This window comes from Sciurus carolinensis, chromosome 2 (assembly GCF_902686445.1).
Source record: "Sciurus carolinensis chromosome 2, mSciCar1.2, whole genome shotgun sequence".
Taxonomy (NCBI): Eukaryota; Metazoa; Chordata; class Mammalia; order Rodentia; family Sciuridae; genus Sciurus; species Sciurus carolinensis.
In genome coordinates this window covers 138768185-138791054 of record NC_062214.1, presented here as the reverse complement: position 1 = coordinate 138791054, position 22870 = coordinate 138768185, and the positions used below count along the sequence as shown (strand labels likewise).

General features: G+C 32.8%; 1 protein-coding gene across 1 annotated transcript in view; it reads right to left on the bottom strand.

Annotated features, from left to right (window-relative positions):
• Window positions 1-22870, bottom strand: part of Mipol1 (mirror-image polydactyly 1) — a 328121-nt gene that overhangs the window by 147884 nt on the left and 157367 nt on the right. Inside the window, 1 exon segment of the mRNA XM_047538984.1 lies at window positions 12711-12818. Within this exon segment, the coding sequence (XP_047394940.1) occupies window positions 12711-12818 (108 nt within the window).

The following is a 22870-nucleotide window of genomic DNA, read 5'->3' as shown; positions in this document are numbered from 1 at the left end:
CCCACTCCTCGGTTTATACCAAAGGGTGTAAAATCAGCATACCACAGTGATGCAGCCACATCAATGTTTGCAGCAGTTCAATTCACAATGGCCAAACTATGGAACCAACCTAGGTGTCCTTCAACAAATGAATGGACAAAGAAAAAATGTGGTATATATACACAATAGAATATTACTCAGCCTTAAAGAAGACTGAAATTATGGCATTTGCAGGTAAATGGATAGACCTGAAGGATATCATGATAAGTAAAATAAGCCAATCCCCAAATGAAGGGCCAAATGTTTTCTCTGATATGCAGATGATAATTTACAATAAGGGTGTGGGGGCTAGAGAAGAATAAAGGTATTTTGGGTTAGACAGAGGGGATTGAAGGGAAGGGAAGGAATATGGAGGTAGGAAGGATAGTAGAATAAATTGGACATTATTACCCTATGTGCATATATGACTACATAACTGGTATAATTCTACATTGTATACAACTAGAAGAGTGAGAAGTTGTACTCCACTTATGTATGATGTGTCAAAATGCATTCAACTTCTACTGTGATGTACAACTAGAAAAAAGAAAAAGAAAAAAAAATAACTTGAGTTCCTCCAAATATTTTGCATATTTTCTGCTTTTAAACTTTCATTTAACTGGAATTAAGCCTTCCACCATCATCACTGAACTGATTCTGCAGTGATAAAGCCACTGCCACCCTAATTACCAACCAAATGTGCACTTTTGGTCTTACTTGATATTGCTGCAGCAATTGACACCGTGAACTCTCCCTTCAAGAAATTTCATTCCATTCTGAATTCTGTGAAAACATAATATCTTGATCATCCCAATATCTTTCAGACTATTCCTTCTCTGCCAACTTTGTGAACCACTTGTTTTTGTGCACCACTTAAATGGAGAATCACTACTGTTCCATCCTTTTATTTCTCTTCTTCTAAATCTGATCTCTGAGCATTCCCATATACTTCAGGTCTGAATACAACCTGTATTATACCTGGTATAATTTTCTTCCTCTTCAAACTATGTCCTGAGCACTATACTTCCCCCATATGAAGATACTTCCCCTGCTAAATGAAGAATAGGGGCACAGAGTATTTACCAATGTTGCTTATTATATTGAGAAGTGGGAAATAATCAAAATGTTCTAAAATAGAGGACTGAGAAAATTAAACATTGTGCATAAGGGAATTGAGATCTACAAAGCAAAAAAAGATCACGTAGATCTGCATTTATTGATACTGAATGATCCTCAGGACATATTAGTAAGTGACTCCATTTTTGTTTAAAATATACTCAACAATATTGAGAAAAAATGGTGAAAACATCGGCTTTAAATTATACAAGCACCCATTTTTGAAATAATTACTGTCACAAAAGAATCTGATAATTTTATTGGTCAGGACTAAGACCCACAATAGTAGTACCTTCAACCAAATTTCATCTGAGGATGAAGGAAGGTTGCTTTCTTTGAGGAGAACCAGGGTTAAAAATCAGATGCAATCTAAATTATTCTGAATAGCAAAGTTATTGCTGTGCAGCAACACTGTATTGGGTAAATGTAAAAGGAGAGAAAAGAAGGGAGGGAGAGAGCAAGGAAGGAAGGAAAGAGGAAAGGAAAAAAAGGGAGAGAAGGAGGAGATAATATATAAGAAAAAGTTTTAAGCAATTTAAAGGAGAATAGTACACAATGACGGAATGTATATGTATAGTCCCAAAAGAAGTAACAGTCTTGAACAACATAAGCTTTATGCCATGTTCTTTTGATCTTCAAGTTCTACGTGAATAACACAGAGGGACTCAGGTCAATACTGCACATACAGTAGATTTATCTCATATGAAGAACTCCGAGCTTAAGAAACCTCAATATTTTGTAATATGCTACAAGAAAACCTTCCCACCTTTGCCTCAATGGGAAGCATTATTCTTATTGTATTTGTTAGTAAACTATCTATCCTCTATTTTCAAAGTGCTTCCTTCAAGGGAGATACTACCTTTACAAGGCTATATGCTAAACAAATATTCTTTAAAACGTAGTTTGAAACAAAGGCTGGTAGTGCCTCTACAAGACATGTAAAAACACGTATACAACTCTACCCTCCTGATAAAAATCCATGGGAGAACAGTCTCCTAATATGATTATTTTAGAGGGTCACAACTAGTATTTGTTTTAAAACAATTCAGTGGAGTAGAGTTGAAGTGTCTAAGTACATGTATGTATATTAGTGTATATATCCTTTCCTCACATTTTTCTTAGTTGTATATTTATATGTATTTGTGTATTTACTGGGTCATGACAATAAACTATAATTTATGCTAAGATTCCTGAAACGTATTTTACTATCTGGTCATCCATAAATATTTATTTATAATAATGTAAATACTAACATTGAAGAAACAAAAAGGTGAGAAAGCTAAATTCTCAACTTCACAGTTAAGTTAATTAATAATAACTAAAAATGAAAAATAAAAAATAAAGTATTTATCAAGACACATAGTATAGACATGAAATAAAGAGCTAAACAAGTTAAAAGCGATCTTGTTTGTGGAGCTGAAATCAGGAAGTGAAGATGAGGGAGCAGATTTTCTTTTTTAAATTACAGCACTCATAGAATAATTTGATTTATAATGTTTTACTAAAAACAAAAAACTTGAAAACCATTGTTTGCTAAATATAGATAAGTATTTACACACAAAATAGTTTTTACAGCAGTATTAATAACAGTACAAAACTGCAATCAACCTAAATTTTCAATTTTAAAGGAAGAATTAAAATTATGGCATATCTATGCATTGCAAATTATGCAGCATTTTAAGGGAGCAATTATAAGAGTATTTAAGTCCACCGAAGTATGCTTATGAAGTGTTAACCAGGAAAGAAGAATACCAAACTGCATGTATAGCATTAATTCACTACATATTTACGGTATTTAGACAATGAATATTATGTACCAGGCACTTCTGCAAGAAATACAGCCAGGGATAGTTTTCAGGTGGTGTGCACAGGTGTGGTCAAATTGTTAAAACCTGCTAGGTGTTCTGATTGGTCAGTATCTTTGATGTCCTCAATGCCAAAAATTTTTAATATCATCAGTAGATGCAGAGGTGCACAAAATCTCTAACCTCATGAAGCCCTTACTCCTGCCAGGAAAATTGAAAATACAAAGGATAAAGAAAAAATATCCTAAGAGGATGACAAAAAAAAAAAAAAAAAAAAGGGAAGGGACAGAGAAAATGCTGATGGGGAAATGAGCTAAGATATACCTTGCTGGGTAGATGGCATTTAAATCAATTTCCAAAAGATAAAAATGAGCTGTGTGAACATTTAGGGAAAGTGTTCTTTGGAAGTAGAAACAGGAAGATCAAGACTCTTAAATGTGAGCATGCCTGGTGTGTTTGAGGAACATGAAGAGAATACTACACCTGAAGTGAAATATGACATCAGGGAAGTCCTAAGGGCCAGAACAAGAGGTGTTGGAAGGTTCTCCTCTGAGTGAACTAGCAGGCCATTAGGAGGTTCTTTGCAGAGGAGTAACATAACCTAATTTGTATTTTAATAGGATCATTCTGAGGGCTGTGCTGAGAATGGAGGAAGGCAAGGATAGGAGCAGGAGATCATTTAGAGGCTTTTGAAATAATATAGGCAAGAAATGCTAGAGCTTGAAAGACAGTAGCAGTGGAAGTGGTGGGAAGTGGCTGAATACTTGATATTTACTAAAAGTAGAGCCAAGAGAATTTGTTTACAGTTAGGATGTGAAGCGAGAGAAGAGAGGAGTCAAAATGATTCCATAGATTTTGGCCTAAGTCACTGGCGGGATAAAAGGATGTTCTTTTCAGATACAGTACGCAGAATCAACAACTTCAGGGGATAAGATTAGGAGTCTGGTTTCTGGCATATTAAGTTTGAAGTGTTTACACATACCTAAATTGTGATAGGCAGCCTCTAACATGGCACCAAGATCCTTGCCTCCTCCTATTTGTGCTCTTGTATAACTGCCTGCCCTGTAGTATGGGTTGAATTTAATGACTCACTTTTAAAATTTTATTCCGAAGTAGTTACAAATTCATAGGCAGCTGAAAAAAAATATATGGTGAGGTGCCATGTAGTTTCCATCTGATATACCCCAATGTCAACATCTTGCACAGCACTATATAATACCTAAATCAGCAAGCTGATTATTGCACAATCCACAGAGTTTATTCTGATTTCACCAGTTTTATATGCACTCATGAGAGTGTGTGTGTGTGTGTGTGTGTGTGTGTAGTTCTATGCAATTTAATCACCTGTAAATTGATGTAACCACAATCACAATAAAATTACAGAACCATTCCATCCCCAGGACCTCTTGTTCTATCTTCCTATAGTCATAACCCCACTGTCTTGGTATAATTATTAATCATAAACCATTTTAAAAAATGTCTTAAAGACAAATTATGTGGTTATCCTACCTATAATAAAACTCATTTAAAATTGACTGCTCTTTACTTAATTCAAAAATTTGGAGATAGGGTCTTAGTAAGTTGCTGAGGGTCTTGTTAAGTCTGGCCTTGAACTTGTGGTCCTCCTGCCTCAACCTTCCAAGTTACTGGAATTACACGCATGGGACATCACTCCTAGAAATATCTCTGTTCTGATCTTGCAAATATGAGACCCAATACTCACAGAAGTTAACGGCATTTCCCAGTGCTATGCAGACAGTAAAGGGAAAATCCAGTATTTTGAAATTCAAAATCTATTACCAGGGTTATCTACTAGAAATAATTTAAAACCACACCCCACTGCACAGAAGGCTGCTATCATCAATACAGAACAGTAATATGGCTGCTGCAGGAAAAAGACTAATAGCTCATCTTAATGCATGATTTCATCTTAAGAAGCTGTTATTGTTTATTATTCCATGCAGTGAATAGCCTTTGCTATTCATTCATTCTTTTACAAGAGTTTATTCTGCAGTGAACTCCAAATAGCAGAGGGCAAAATGAACAAGCTAAAGGTTCTTCCATCAATATTTTTAAGTCAGTAGTAAAAGCTAGAATGCTTAAACTACACTGTTCGATTCATGAACCAAGAACTTTAGCACAAAATAGAAGTCCTTCTGAAAAGTTATAGTTGGGCACAGGTAGTGATTCTTAAAACATTATTATACCAGAAAAACTCTATGTTATCCATGTCTTGCACATACTAGATAATAAAAATATTAACATCAACTTGGATAGATTAAAACACCCTAACTTAAAAATATCTTGATTGTCTAATATGATACAAATAATGTGCTAAATTAACTTCCAAGAAGATAGTAACATTAAAAAAAAACTATGATCCTTTATGCTGAACAAATTTCTGATTTACAGGAGACAATAATCAACTAACAATGGAGACAGAATTAAAAATAAGTTATAACAAAAACAGAATCCAGAAGAACAAAAAATGTGACACATTTAGTAAAAATCAAGTAGTAGGGAATATCATGGGTTTAGTAAAACTAGAGAAACAGTCCTTATAAAAAAAAAACAGAGAGAGAGAGAGAGAGAGAGAGAGAAGGGGATTAGGTAGGATAAAACAATAGTATGGAGTCCTAAATTCCATATTCAGAGGAAGGTTTAGATTTCATTCCATAAGCAAAAAGGAGGCTGCTGAAGTTTTTTTTTCTACACTCATTATTTACTCTTGCCCTTGATAGTTACTTTCACTCTGAAAAATTTAAAACATTATCATGATTTTCAGTCTTTCCTTCTACTTCTCCTTCTCCTTTTCGGTGGTACTGGGAATTGAACCCAGGGGCGCTTTACCATTGAGAGATACATCTCTAATATATTTTTTTTAATTTTATTTTGAGACAAATCTCCTTAAGTTGCCCAGACTGGCTCGAAACTTAAAAACTTCCTGCGTCGCCTCCCCAGTCACTGGTATTATAAGTGTTCACCTCTACACTTAGTTGCTTTCAGTGTATGTACAATGTCTCATTCCATGACTGCTGTTGTAGATTCAATGTGCCTGCCATTCTTTTATAAATATGCATTTTCTAACGGGTTGTTTCAAGAATTTTTTGTTTTTAACTTCAGTGTTCCGTATGATTTAAAAAAATATCATCATTGGAATTCATTTGGGATTATTATATCTGAGGTTTCCATCATTTGATAATTCTGGTGAATTTTTTCATCATGATTTATTTTGCCTTTCCCCCCATTCCCTGTATTAGTTCCTAAAATCTATGAAGAGTGTTTTAGATCTTAAAATTTTATGTCTTTTAACATCTCTTCTATATCTTTAATTTCTTTCTCTCTCTGGTTTCAATCTCCATATTTGCTTCAAATCCATCTTTTAGTTTACTAATACTTTCTGAAATTGTGTGTAGTTTGCTGTTCAACCTATTTGTTAAGTGTTTAATTTTAATTTCATTTTTATAAGTTCAATGTAGTTTTTCCCCAAATCCAGTTATTTCTCAAGCCTCTCTTTTGCCTCAAAGATATGAAAACACTTTCATTGTATTGTGTAACTGATGATTAAAATGCCAAAATTATTTGTGAACTATATGATTCTGCTGCCTTATATTTTATTTTTTCCTTTCATTAGAAGTATCTTTCTCTCTAATGCATTTTCTAATTTCTTTTTCTGTTAGCTCAGAGTCTTTGAAACTTTATCTTCAGGAACTGTTAAAGACAATTGTGATGAAAATTTGCTTTAGTTCGTTGTCTAAGGGCCTCTCTGCAGGGCAGGACCAAATTAAATCCTCAGCTCTTAGAACCATACTTGAAGCATAAAGTCAGGCTACCTGTGTGGTACTAAACCTGCCTGAAAGCTGGTGACGAATGACAAATTCTCAGAGAAAAAATTTTCCCTCTCTCCAGTTAAGAAAGTCAAGTTCCCCTGCTGTCTTATTTTGTATAAAGGGCTTGCCTCCTGTTCACATAAATACTAATGACATTAATACTAATGGTGAAGTCATCTAGGAGCCCAGCTTTAGGAGAGGATCTCTCATGATGTTCCCTGGCATAAATAGGCTCTGTTTTACCATTAAAGTAGAAGCTCAAATTCACCAAGATTTGACAAATCCACTCAGGAAGAAATGAAAGAGCTCAGGCAATTATTGCACAATTTTTTTTCTTTCCATTTTTATTACCACATGGTTTGGAGCCTTTCCAGATTCCTTACTTTATTGCCATCTCAATAATATGTTTGAAAATATTCTTAAAATAAAAAAAAGTTATCCTCTGTTATCATTTTGGTTTTCTTTTGTTGTTTGTTTTGGTACCAGAGATTGAAGCTAGGGCACTTAACCACTGAGCCACATCACCATCCCTCCCTTTTTTGTATTTTATTTAGAGACAGGGTCTCACTGAGTTGCTGAGGCTGGCTTTGAACTTGTGATCCTCCTGCCTCAGCCTCCTGTGCTGCTGGGATTACAGGTGTACACCACCATGCCTAGTCTTTTCGTTGTTTTTGACCAGAAGATTTATTCGAGATATTGCTATATGTTTTATATTTTGGAAAATGCAAGACTTAGCAAAGGTTTTGAAATAAAAAAGCATCACCTGAGTCTTCGAAGAATAGCTCATGACAATATGACAACTTACTAGGGAGGTGAGAAAATGAGGATAAGTAAGTTAGGATGATAACTATGATTGTCTAGATCATGACTGTGACATAAGACAAAATAAAAATGAAGGCAGAACAGGAAAGAAAGAACTGCTGCATAGCCGATGAAACTGGAAGCTGAACTGCTTTTCAAGGTGGGTGAGTGTTAAAGGATATGAAAATTATGTCAATTACTTGGGCCTACAGGTCTACCAGGAGAATGGTAGTATCATTAGTCAACTGATATTAATGGACTGAATGGACAGTAAACAATAATAGAAAAAGTTCAGAATTACATAAAACATAGTTCTATTTTCTCACTAAAAAAAAAAAAATCAAGGTATTTAATGTTCTCTAAGTGATCACTGGCTAAGGGACTCAATGATGTTTAAGAGTTTCTCTTAGCCTTTTCTTCATGACTGTAAAATGGCTGCTACAGTTCCACACAGCAAGTAAGTGTTCAAGGTAGTTAAGAAGAGTAATACTGTTTGCTTCATCTGCCTTATATCAGAAAACCAAAAACTATTCCAGAGGCACCCTCTTTCTTCCCTTACCCCTGTTGTACACTCCCTTGCATGTTTCACTGGCAATAAGAAAGGCTGAGAAAGTGTTTAACTTTTCACACTTCTATAGCAGAGGCATGCAAAGGGGACTATGACTGGAGATAATATTGAATTACACGGTTAATAATGTCTGACTCAGGTCCTGACTTCCTCCCAGGGAGAAAGCTCACAGGGTCAAATTGGGCATTTAGTTTCAAATTTACTAGGTAAGACGACATTAAGATACCCAAACAGAAGGGCAGATGTGACATTACTTAGGACATAAATAGATGATGCCACAAGAACAGATTAAGTGGAAAAGGGAAAGAAAACAAAAGAAATATCCTGCTAGTGAGGATATGGTTCAATAGGAATTCTTGTTCCTCAGTGTTAGAAATGCAAATGGTACAGTCACTTTGGAAAAAAATGGCAATTTCTGACATAAGTAAAACAAACTTTTACCATATGACCCAGCAATTGCACTCCTTGGAACTTACTTAGATGAGCTGGAAACCTTATGTTCAGACAAAAACCTACATCAAAGTGATTATAGGAGTTTTATTCATAACTGCCCAAGCTTGTAAGCAACCAAGAAATCCTTCAGTAGATGACTGAATAAATAAACTGTGGTACATTTAATAATGGAGTATTATTTAGCCCTAAAAAGCAATCAGATATAAAGGTTTCAAAAGTCCATGTTGGAAGGACTACAAATATTGTGTAATTCCTGGAAGATATAAACTACGGAGAGAGTAAAAACATCAGTGGTCAGGGGACAGGAGCGTTAAAAGGGATGAATAAGGAGGACACAGAGTATTTTAAAGGCAGTAAAACCATTCTGCATAATACTGTAATGATTACTTGACATCATACATTACCAAAACTCCTCGTACAACACCAAGTAAAGCCTAATGTAAACTATGGACTTTTGGTTACAATGATGTGTCAATGTGTTATTACAGGTTAATGGACTGAGTCACTCTGGTACAGGATATTGATAGTGGGAGAGGTTGGACGTGGGGGCAGTGGGTATATGGGAACTCTCTTTTTACTTTCTGCTCAATTTTAATGTGAACCTAAAATTGCTCTAAAATTCAGTCTGTTTTTCTTCCTTTCTTCCTTCCTTTCTTTCTTTCTTTCTTAGAATAAGGAACCAATTACATAACCTAGAGAAACATTTATACTTCAGGAATAAGTAGAAAAAAAGAGACGGCAGCACTCAAGACTAAGAAAGAGCAATCAAAGATGAGAACAATAATGAGGACATAGCAGTAGAGAACTAGGAATGAGTATTTCAAAAGTCAGTAAAATTGAAATGTATTATCCTTACATTGATTGGGATGTTGGGTATCATAATGAATCGTCAGTAATATGGGTTTACTTACCATTGGAGGTCACTTATAATCTAAGAGAGAATGGCTTTCAATGAAATTACATTAAAGAACTCCAATTGTAGGAGGTTAAAGATGTGTGATAAGGTAATTGGTAAAATAAAAAGGAAATAAAGGTAATGTATATTACCTATTTCTTATTAAGTTCAATGTCTACATATGTATGGCTAATCTAAATTTATTTCTAAAACATTAAATGTCTAAAAATGTGTTCTTCAAGAAACCAATTTCTTAATGTCAATGGATAAAATTTATTTTAAATGATAAAATAAGTTGTATTTTTAATAAAAAAAACTCTATATATACTAATATTAGTCTAATCCAGTCCCACCCTATAGGTACATCTGTGTTTTACTTTTTATTAGAGAAGAATAAATATATAAAACTAGGAGAAAAAAGTACCATGGCCATAAATTCACTTAGTATAATTCCTTGCTACTCCAAATAGAATGTTTATAAATGATCACCAAGTCTATTTCTACGCTGTACCATAAAAAAAATTAGGAAGAATTTTCCAGTTATTAGAATAAACAAAGACATTATTATTTGAATGACACTAGATTATTGAAAAGTATTTCCTTGTATGGTAATTATGATGAAGCTATAATCATCAATTTGGAAAGAATGGTTGACAATTGATTTAAGAACTGTTTCTTGTTCTATATACTCCATGTTTGCATAAATACGTCAAAATATACTCTACTGACATGTATATCCAAAAAATACAAATAAAATTTTAAAAAACATTCAACAAGAACAATATATATGTTGTCTGTCAAATAAAATCCTCCACACACACACAAAGAGAACTGTTTCTTTTAGAAAGTTCAGTAAAATTCAGTAAACAAGTTGAATTTTTCAACTCCCACTCTATCCAAATTTACCATTATTAGTAATATTCATAACAATATTATTTATAATAAATAAAATATTGGTAGACTGAAAGCTTTAACATTTCTTTTGATGCTGATTTAGACATAAACTAAATATTAAATCAGTGAACAAACAAAAATGATACATATAAATGGGTTGCAAGAGATAAGGACAGAGAAAGCAGTTTATTATCCAAAACTTACAGGACAATTTAGAGTATTATAGTTTTAAAAAGCACCAAATAAAGAACAGAATTCCTGAAAGGTAAGAATAACTTAAAATATGATTTAGAATAATTGAACGTATTATAAATGATGCGATTTTCATAATACATTTAGTTTCTCTTGATGAAATATGATTTAAAATAACTAAAATAATTCAAAGTGTCACATAAGATGGACAGTTCTTCCTTTCCTTACTCTATCAAGAATTTAAGGTGGATTTAGTTAATGGATGAGGTTATCAAGGACTAACAAAAAGCACAAAAATCTAAGATTTTTGCATAAAAAGATGAGGAACTAGAAAAGACTGCAAAGCAGTACATTTTTCAGGAGTAAAAATGAGTTATATTTATGTATTACTTCAAATTTTATGGTCTACAGAGACTTCTCTTTTACAGGGGTCTGGTTTTTGTTTTGAACTTCGGAGTCTTTTGGTACACTTATTTTCTTATAATTTCAATGATCTCTTAGAATTGTGCATCTATTTCTTTTCATAATTGAAACCACCAGTTAATTAAATTTAACATAAATATATAACCGAAATACCAGAACAAGACCATGCAATAACTATACACGCCAACAAACTGGAATTTTTTATTTGAGGTCTTGTTTTAAATGGAAACAACCATATCACATGAAATCAATCCACTAATGGTGATAATATTTTAGTATGCATTCTGGAAGCTGCCTAATAATGTTTTCCATTTTGCAGGTAACATTTATCATATTTAATTTTCATAAAAGAGTCCATTCCTTGGAGGTAATTAAGAACAACCATAGCAATCTATAATTCCCTCTTTTCTCACTTATCTTTCTGGTCTAACTAAATATTCAATAGAACATAACAGAAAATGCATTATACTAAAATAACAAAGTTATTACAAGCCTACCACTTCAAAATTAAGTTAAATATATTTTGTAGAAAAATCTGACTTCATCAAACCTCCCATTTTCTCTACAGACTAAAACTACTTTTCTCAATTTTGACAGAGAGTTTTTTCAATTCTGTCCTAGTGTATGACCCTTTTAATACCATGGTATTTGCAATCTGCAGCAAAAAGTGAATTTGAGACAACAAAGTATAATATAATCCTCTTGGTAGCAATTTTTTCTTACTATAAAATAAAACAATGATGAATCTTTTGTTTCCCATGAATTATCTGGGGCTTTTTTTGGCGGGGGGCGGTGGTACTGGGGATTGAACTCAGGGGCACTCAATCTCTGAGCCCTATTTTATATTTTATTTAGAGACAGGGTCTCACAGAGTTCCTAGTGCCTCGCTTTTGCTGAGGGTGGTTTTGAACTCTCGATCCTCCTGCTTCAGCCTCCCAAGCTGCTGGGATTACAGGTATGTGCCACTGTGCCCCGCTCCCATGGATCATCTTCAACCTGATCATGAGAATGCAAGCACCTTGAGGAGTAGAAGCCATTACTATGTCACAGGCTTTATACTAGGAACCCAAGAAAAAACAAAGAATAGAAAGTCACAAGCATCTGAAGAAAAAAATATAATTAGCAGAATCAAAATAATGTGCTTTTTCATGATTACTTAATCTATACTACAATGACAACTTGTCATATAATATACTCTTCACTTATTTTAAGTTCTAGTTAAATATGTTTTCTCTTTCTTTTTTGTTGTAACATTCTAAGTACTCCTTCAGTTCCCAAACAAGTCCACATATGCTTCAGGAGTGTCCGTTCAGTCCTTTACTCATGTGACAACTCATTTTAAAAATTATTATAATAAATATAGGTACAAAGAAAGGGCCCATGATTTATTTTTTTCCTTCCATTGTGGTCACTTTTTATTAACTATAAAAGGTAATAACATAAAAAAACAGAAGCAGAGGCAGAATGAATAGGTACCAAAAATTATTAATACGCTATACTCAAAATTCAGAAAATACGTTGTTTTCACGTACACATACATGAAATAAAATAATACCATAACAGAAGGGTGCTGTATCTGTGTTTAAAGAAGGGGTTGTTGGCAAACACCACAGCTCACTTCTGCTGAAATGTACACAACTGATATATGCAGCACAGAAAGCTGGCACCAAGGGCTTACAACCTTAATTTGCCTGCAAGAAGGAACGGAGATTTACCTTCAGAGCACGTTCTTGATTGTTTTCAGCAGTCAGATGTCTCATGTTGTTTGCTGAAGTCTGGTTCTGCTCTTTCAGATGATGAAGCTCCTGCTCTAGCCGTTTGCACTGCCACAGGGGAAGAATCCCATTAAGTAAAGGAGTTATAGCATTTTTCCACCAAGCCATATGAATTAATGTAAATAATACCACTGTATTCTTTAAAGACAAGGTTTTGTTTTGTTTTGTAACAAGAATGGTAAGTAAAAGTCATGCTGAATACAAACAAAATAACATTGTATATAGTATTCTGGTAATTCAATTGCAATTTTTAGGTAGTCCTCTTACTCTAAATAATATATACATCACAAAATACTTATTTTTAAAAAAATTAAGGTCAAACTATATTCAAAATTATTTTCTTCAGTAACCAATGGCTATGATTTTACATGTGTTGGTTACAAAAGTGTGCTTCTAAAATTAAATCACAATATCATATTCTATGACTGATTTTTATTAAGGTTTTAAAATAAAAATTATCCATAAAATATACATTAAGAGATATTTCAGAGTTTTTTATTTTCTTCTTCTTTTCTTTTTTTTTTTTTTTTTTTGGTACCAGGGGTTTAACTCAGGAGCACTTAACCACTCAGTCACAACCCTAGCCCTTTTATGTATTTTATATAGAGACAGGGTCTCACTGAGTTGCTTAAGGACTTGATAACTTGCTGAGGCTGGCTTTGAACATGCTATCCTACTGCCTCAGCTTCCTGAGCCGCTCAGATTATAGGAATAAGCCACAATGCCCAGTAATATTTCAGATTTTTAAAGAAATTTAAACCATTTTACATGAAAATCATAAAGGCTATAAACTGAAAGGCTGATAATCATATATATAAAGATACGTAGAAGATTAAAGGAATAAAGTACTAAACCCAAGTTTTCTAAAACTGTTAAAAATCACTCATTTTATATTTTTTTAAAATTAGGATAGTTAAGTACCAAGTACACATATTGATTTAAGATCTGGTCAAAGTTCTTTCCAGATTATTTGACAAAAGGCATTTCTTCTGCATCTGACCTCTACAATATTAAGCAGTCTGTACTGGTATTTCCTAAGTTTGTGCAATATATGAAGCTTTTAAAAGAAAATGTCTAGCCAGACTCCTGATAGTGACTTGAATTATATAACACATACAAAAATATAACAGTGACTATACACATCTCATACAAAATAAAATTATAAAACACAAACACATTTACAAATTAAAGTAACCATAAGATCAAGACAATTCAAATCAATACTAGTTTAATTTAGAAGGTAGTTTGTTTGAAGCTAAAATCTGCAAATAGTTTTGATGAAAATAAAAATCTATAAATATAGTACTAACTGATTCATAAGTTTTTACATCACTATGTCCACTTTCACCATTTGCTAAATGAAAACTTAATTCACTGATTACAATTTAAAAAATTACAGTGAAATTTTGTGAAATTATCATTTAGCTATTATTTGGATTTACAACATATAACATGATTTACATTCACTCTAACCTGTCTCTTTTCAGCCTATAGCACGTAGTGTTGGTCATGTAGTAAAGACAAAATCATGAGGCATGAAAATGAATCAGGCACAGCAGTATCATAGTTCAGTAGATATCTTCTATGCCAGAATTATCCTCTATATTTTCAATGAATTTTAATAACAAATTATTAAGTATTATAATGCCATTATAATGCCATGAGAGCTCAAAGGCAGAATGGATAAATTTGATGTGGAAGAAGTATGTTTCATGGAGCAGATGACGTCTGAGTTGGGCATGTTTGGGACAAGTGATTTTCTAAGTTGAAGCTGGAGAAAGAAAGAATATAAAAGAAAAAGAAAGAAGGAAGAAACATCAGGGGTATATCTAAAAAAAGTAAGGGAGCATGGCAAGAGTTATCTGACCACTATTTTTATTTCAAGTAAACATGAAATCACCTCAAAAGAAAGGTTTTTCCCATCTACATGATGCAAAAATAAAAAACAATTCATTTATTTTGCTTAATAAATGTTGAACTGATTTTCATTTGTTTATAGGGTTTAAATTTAACATTGATCTGAGACTCAAATTATGTGAACCAAGCAGTAGTTTTGAAGAGCGTACAAAATATATATCTACAAATGCTCTTGTGAAGTACATGCTTGTGATTTATATTTAACTACATTAGGGTTTATTTAGATTTATTTAATCCTAAATGATTTATTCATTTACTTTTATATTCAGAAAGTCTAATACCCTCCCCACAAAAGCATACTCATGTATAATTTCTTCTGGTTTGCTTTTTTTCTATACTTTTAAATTTGGACTTACCTATTTTGAAGTAATATTCACTATTTTGAAGTAATATTCACTAGTTACTATTATATTGTGTTGTCATTTTATAGTTTTATGTAATATTTAGAAAGTAGACAATAGAAGAGAAATATTGCTTATCTTTACAAAATCTACCCTTTATATCTCAAGTTTTCTTAAAATTCTCACCAGTGTGACCTTTCAAATGTCAAAAAATTTGTCATTTAACATATAAAGAAGGGGATAATAGAATGGAAACTGTTGTACCCGTCATCAAATCTAACAAATGTAAACAAATCTGCTACATTCTTTCAGATTAAAAAAAACAAAACATGAGGGTTGACAATATAACTCAGTGGTACAGCATTTGCCTAATATTCATGAGGACCTCAGTTGATCCACAGTATCAAAAATGAGAGAGAACACAATGTAACAAATATCTCCCCTTGAATCATGCCCTTGTTTCCCCTCAAGAAACACCTATTCTTAAGTGCATTTTTATTCACCAATATTTATTAAGCAATTATTCCATGCCAGACAATTATAGATTATGGGGGATACTGCATTCAACAGTGTTGATAAAAATTTCTACTCTCATGGAGCCCACCTTCTAGTTGGGAAAAACAGATAATAAACAAATAAATGAAACATATAGTATGATAAAGATGAAAATGTTATGGAGATAGCCAGATTAGAGAATAGGAAGTACCAAAAGAGTTGGTAAGGAAATGCTTCACAATTTAAAACAGTAAAGATACAATGAAGAAAAAGATAAGTGAATGAAGACCCTAAGATGATAATGCAGTAAATCTTACATATCTTTGGAAGGAATGACTGAAACAGAAGGAATAATAAGTGCAAAGACTCCAAGGTAGAAGCTTGTCTGGCATCACTGAGTAGTAGTTGGGATAATCCTGTCGCAGGAACGATGTAAGGAGAACACTAGATGAGATATGAAGAGTTTGAGGTCCTTATAAAGAGTATGAGTTTCTAGAAGATTTCTCTTACATTAATATATGTTCACTCTTCCTGCTTTGTTAAGAACAGACTCTAAGAAGTCCAAAGCAAGAATTAGGAAGTCTAGTTGGCAGATTATTGAACAGTTCAGGAGAGAAATGAGGTGATAAGACTAGGTTGGTAACAAGTTAGTAAGAAGTAGACTAAATATACTTTGAAAAGAATAGGTCTTTTAGTGGTGGTCATTCTTATCTTAAATGAAATGCTTAAAAGAAATGTTCTTGACCTTAAAAGAAATGCTTCTAACATATAATCAGCAAGAGGCAATTTGATAGATATACTAATCACATCAGGAATGTTATTTTTTTTCTTCTGCTAAAAGGTCCTACTCTTCTGAAAAACTTCAAATGTGTTTAAATTTATTGGTTTTTTTTAGAAATGTGTTGAGATGAATTATCCCAACTTACTAATGTATTACAATGTTTCCATTACTGTGAAAAGTTCTGATTACCACATACATTGGTTACATTCATTTGTATATGTGTATCTATGCATATGGAAAAAAAATTCCTTAACTTGTTTTACAAATATTTTATTTCAGATTGCTGGTATGTTACTATATGACTAACATTTTTTTCTTCTTAGGCTATGTATACTTTTCAGTTTTGTTATCAAGGTTGGACTTGAAATAGTCTCTTCACAGAAGAATTAGTAGATATCTCCTATCAAATCATCTGAGTTTTCAGCTGGGATTCAACTGATTTTTCTCAGAGATACAGTTTTTACAAGTTCTCTGTAGTGAGGTAGTCTCTACCTGAAAATGTTCTTACACTAATGGAAAGAAGTTATGATATATGTTATTTCTTCAGCACGTTGAAGATACTATTCAACTGCTGGCATCTATTGCTGCTAATGTGAAGTCACTATTGGTATAATAGCAATTCCTCTGAAGGTTGATCTGTCTTTTCTCAATGGTTGCTTTAACAATTTTTGTGATCCTCCTGTCTCAGCCTCTTGAGTTGCTGAGATCATAGGCATGCACCACCATGCCTGGACATCTATTGTTTTAAAAAATTTAATTACTATAGCTTTCATTTGTAGATGTTTTCTTATATTCTTTTCCAATTCTGCCTATCATTTCTCATGATGCTCTTTTTATCTATTAAATTATTTCTGTTTAAATATACATTTTATACTCTTGCAATGTTTTTCTAAGACCTCAAATATTGATGACCTTATACTTTAAATTATAAGTAAGTAATTACACTGCACTGAACATTAACTATGGTTACATTAAATTATGCTTTGTGGTGGACTGTTTTCTTATGTGCTGTGTAGATTTTTACTGTGTCCATCTTACCTGTATAAAATTTTTGGTATTAACTTGTATGTGGAAGAATTGCCAGGCTGGTTTTGTATTTGTTCTGTTGGAAGAACAAAAGTGTACTTATTGTGGGCATGTTTATATGTTAAAGTCTCAGTTTGTGGATTTTCCTCATGGCAGGCAATTCCAGGTCTATACAGTCCTGGTCAGAGACAAGCTGTCTTCTTACCTCTCTGAACTTTTCCAGACTCCCTTTCAGTGAAGAAGCAGTCTTTCTACGTTTGACTATATGCAAGGAATTCCACTCAGTTGGAATTCCTTGACTCAAGTGGTCATATTTTAAGTCCTTTTATGGTCAATAAAATTCAAGTTCTAGTACCTGGGATGTATTCTGGTCTTATATTCCTAGTTAACAATTACGCTTATAGTTAATTAGGTTTCTTCTTACTTTTTAACGTTCACAGTGTTTCTGTTTCTTTATTCTTTATGAAAAAAAGGGTATCTGTGTATTCTTGGTGGGGGTTACTCTTATGCCGTTTTTTTTCATGTGAAAACTGACCAAACAGGTAAGAATAATATTAGTATAATAAAGTTGTTTTTGCACTGAGGGTATTTATCTATATTGCATTATTGGGTTTAGTTTCTATGGCCAATCAACATAAAAGGGACAGAAGACAAGGCCTAGGGGCCACCCAAAGTGATAAATGAGCCAAAGGGCTATACTTAATGGTGTTTAAAGATTTTCCCTAACTTAATGGCTAAAAATAGTTAAGTCAAATGTTAAGGAAGATTTGTTTCTAAATCAAATTTATACATTAAACAATTTTCCTACGGGTTTCAACACTTTCCTTTTGAACTACCTCAACTAAAAATGACAAATATCTTTCCAGTGCATATTCTGCCCAATATCAACTTCTTAAAAGTTCTAATGCACAAATTAGGACATATGAATTCTTTTTATTTATTTATTTATTTATTTTTTTTTATGTTTACATAGGGTAATGATGTTTATTATATTTTTCCCCTCCCCCCCACCCCTCCCACCCCTCTTTTCCCTCTACACAGTCCTTCTTTCCTTCATTCTTACTGCTCTCCTTAGCCTAACTCTAAACCTAACCCTAAACCTAATGCTAGCCCCTCCCACCCCCCATTATATGTCCTCATCCGCTTATCAGCGAGATCATTCGTCCTTTAGTTTTTTGAGATTGGCTTATCTCACTTAGCATGATATTCTCCAATTTCGACCATTTGCCTACAAATGCCATAATTTTATCATTCTTCATTGCGGAGTAATATTCCATTGTATAAATATGCCACAGTTTCTTTATCCATTCATCAACTGAAGGACATCTAGGTTGGTTCCACAATCTGGCTATGGTGAATTGAGCAGCAATGAACATTGATGTGGCTGTATCTCTGTAGTATGCTGATTTTAAGTCCTTTGGGTATAGGCCAAGGAGTGGGATAGCTGGGTAAAATGGTGTTTCCATTCCAAGCTTTCTGAGGAATCTCCACACTGCTTTCCAGAGTGGTTGCACTAATTTGCACATATGAATTCTTATATCTTTCATACCAAAATTTTTAAGTTCTCAAATTGAAATGGCATTGCAATGTTCTTGACAACTGGGATTCTCACCATAGGAAGAAAAAAGATACAGATTTAAGATACATTAAGTAAAAACTCTTTAGTTCAGAGTTTAAAGTACCAACATAGAGACAAAAGTTTTTTCTTTAAAAAATGTGTACTATGTGTATTTTCTAGTTCAGACCATTTAAAAAGGATAGAAACAAGAGAAAACTCAGTAGCAATGAGGACACCTGGTACGTGGACTTAGGATATCCACACACCAATTCCTGCTAAAAACAAAGGGCTCTATTGATATATAGCTGAATCCAGACCTTGACCTAGAATGTGCATGCTGATTTAGAAATCTTCAGTCACAGCAGACAGCATCAAATTATCAAACCCAGAAAAAACTCAGGAGGCAACTTGAAAAAGTTCTGCACTGGCTAAAGAGAAGACAATATGAGTATCAATTAAGATAGTAATTACACTGCACTGAACATTAACTATGGTTACATTATTGAGTTCATAATGAGAATAAAACATCTTAAACTGTCACTACTATAAATAACTAATAAACAAAGCACTTATGTATGCTTTCTTATATAAACTTTACCACTGTAATCAAAAAGAAGGGTATCTGTGTATTCTTGGTGGAGTACCAATATAGAGATCAATATAAATAACTCTCATAGAACCACTCTAGCTAACAAAGAAAATGGAAATGTTGGGCTATAACAATTTTGAAATCATTAAGATATAAACAGGTCTAGGCACTTGATTGATTAACAATAAAGCCAATCCATTATGTGCTTCCAGATGAAAGAAAAAAACCCCACCTATAATGTGCTAATAAAAATGAACCAAAACATGATCAAGTCTTTAGCCCAAATTGTCATATGCAAAGAAGAGAAAAGATACTACAGAATGAAACTACAGAAACTCAGGGAAAAAACTGGGAAACTGAAGAAAACAGAAAGCTTAAGGGGAATCCACTATAAATTAAGACCTTTAAAAGACAATTGCAATGTGTGATTTTTTTTTTAGATACAGCTTTATAACAAAGAGGTAAAGTTATGATATTCATGAAACCACTGAAATTTGAAAATTAAACAATGTTTTGTGGTATTAAATTATTGTTATAATATGGGTGTGATGATACTGTGGTTATATTTTAAACAAGAGTTTACTTACTTTATAGATACACAATGAAAATTACAGAGAAAAAGGGTTTATGTATGGGATTTCCTTTAAAATAATAAGGAAAATATTCTTATACTTTTATAAAAGAATACTCCTATTCTTAAACTTTTAAAAATTAATTTTAAAATGAAGAATAATTGTAACAGGATGAAAATACCACAGGGATTCATGATACTAACACTCTAAGCACACTGGTAAGAATAAAAAAAATTAAAATTTACCACTGCAAACTCTACAATGCAAACGAACCAAACAACAAAAGTCATGATGACATTTTACAAAATGAATTTGTCTAGTATTTACTAGAAGATCTATAATTTCCTGTCATTGATCATTGAGAATTATGAAGAATTGTATCGAGCAGATAACACATCATTATGATTTTGTCTTACTTTACGCTTTCTTTACCTTCTAAAAGATAAACATGCCTTTAGTTCTTAACCAAAAGTTCAGGATAGTTGCAAAGTTTTTAACAGCTGCTGTTTCTCCTTCTGTACAACCTGCTTTTGGTCATATATCATCTTGTTCACATTATAATCAAACATCTTCCCACTTGGATGTGATACAACTCTTTCCTTTGCAGACAAAAATAATATCAGACTCTTCCAGTCAAAACAGATAGTAAACTTTGGTGTCAACATGAATTATGTACTTTGAACTGCAGATGTTTGGAAGCACTTAGGATTGTATAAATGTGTTTTTATTCCTTTTATGATTAAAAGAATCATTTCAAATAACTTCATTTTGTATTTTAAAATAACAATTCCAATGCTTTTCCTAACATTAAAATAACTTAAAATGGTTTTTAAATTTGAAAAGATAACCCTGGCAAAATATCACCAAGTTGGATTAGATGAATATATACATAATGGCAAGAAGTTTAGGTGCAGGATCTCTGGTCTAATTCCTATGTCCTTGAGCCATTTTGAGTTGAGTTTTGTGCAGGGTGACCCTGCACCTAATAGAAGACAAAGTAGGTCCAAATCTTCATCATGTTGGCTTAGGATCAGGCTTCCTCAACAAGACTCCCAAAGCACAAGAAATCAAAGCACGAATCAATAAATGGGATGGACTCAAACTAAAAAGCTTTTTCTCAGAAAAGGATACAATCAAGAATGTGAAGAGGGAGCCTACAGAGCAGGAGAAAATCTTTACCACACACACTTCAGATAAAGCACTTATCTCCAAAATTTATAAAGAACTTACAAAACGTTACACAAAAAATACAAAGAACCCAATCTATAAATGGGCCAAGGAACTGGACAGAGACTTTACAAAAGAAGACATACAAGCTATCAATAAATACATGAAAAAGTGTTCAACATCTCTAGTAATTAGAGAAATGCAAATTGAAAAAACTTTAAGATTTCATCTCACTCCAATTAGAATGGCTATTATCAAGAACACAAACAATAATAGATGTTGGCATGGATGTGGGGAAAAAAAGCACATTTGTACGTTGCTGGTGGAGTTGCACATTGGTGCAGCCACTCTGGAAAGCAGTGTGGAGATTCCTCAGAAAACCTGGAATGGGCCTACCTCTTAACCCAGTTAGCCCAATCCTTGGTTTATACCCAAAGGACTTAAAATCAGCATACTACAGTAACATAGTCACATCAATGTTTATAGCAGCTCAGTTCACAATAGTTAGATTGTGGAACCAACCTAGATTCCCTTCAACAGATGAATGGATAAAGAAATTGTGGTATATATACACAATGGAATATTATTCAGCCATAAAGAATAATAATATTATGGCATTTGCAAATAAATGGATGGGATTGGAGAATATCATGCTAAGTGAAATAAGCCAATCCCAAAAAACCAAAGGCAGAATGTGTTCCCTGATAAGTGGATAATAATGGGGGTGGGGGTGTGGGGAGTGAAAGAAGAATGGGGGAACTTTAGATTATGTGGAAGGAAATGAGAGGGAGGGGGGTATGAAAAATGGTGGAATGAGACAGACATCATTACCCTATGTACATGTATGATTACACGAATGGTATGAATCTATATCGTGTACAACCACAGAAATGAAAAGATGTACCCCATTTGTGTACAATGAATCAAAATGCAGTCTCTATAAAAAATTTAAAAATAAATAATTTTTAAAAAGTTTAGAAAAAACAAAAGATTAACTGAAGAAAAGCTATGTAAATCTCTTGATACCACATATGCAGATTTTATGTATGTATGTATGTACATATATATTACATATAACTGAACTAAATTATTCAATAAATATTCATTGAGCATCCAGTAGGCAATGTACCAGTTCTAATCAGGCAATATGCCAGGTAAGAATATGTTTCTATGTCCTTCTGCACATCTATCTATCTATACTTAAGTATATGTACATACATATATATATTTATAATTAAACATATTGCAAACTATGTATAAACATTTCTAAAGTATCATATAAAAATAGATAGCTAGGGATTTGATAATGATTTTTATATTTATATTTTAAGGTATTAAATTATTTAGGAAATGTTAAAGAAACATCTTAAATTGTAAAGTAAAAGAATTGGTAGAGAGGAAAATCATTAAAGATAAGGTGTATAAAATTATTTATTTAGTATGCTACGCTATTAAAATATTTTAATACTATTTAAATTGATTATGCTAGCTATATTTACAAAAATTATTTATTTGAAAAAATGTGATTTGCATCTATTTCCAAAATAAAACAAAATGCATTATTAATGATAGTCAATAAACTCCTAATGAGTATTATTAGTACTTGTCAGTCCCTGTTTCAAGCATTTTACTTGTATTTAATCAGTTAATTTTC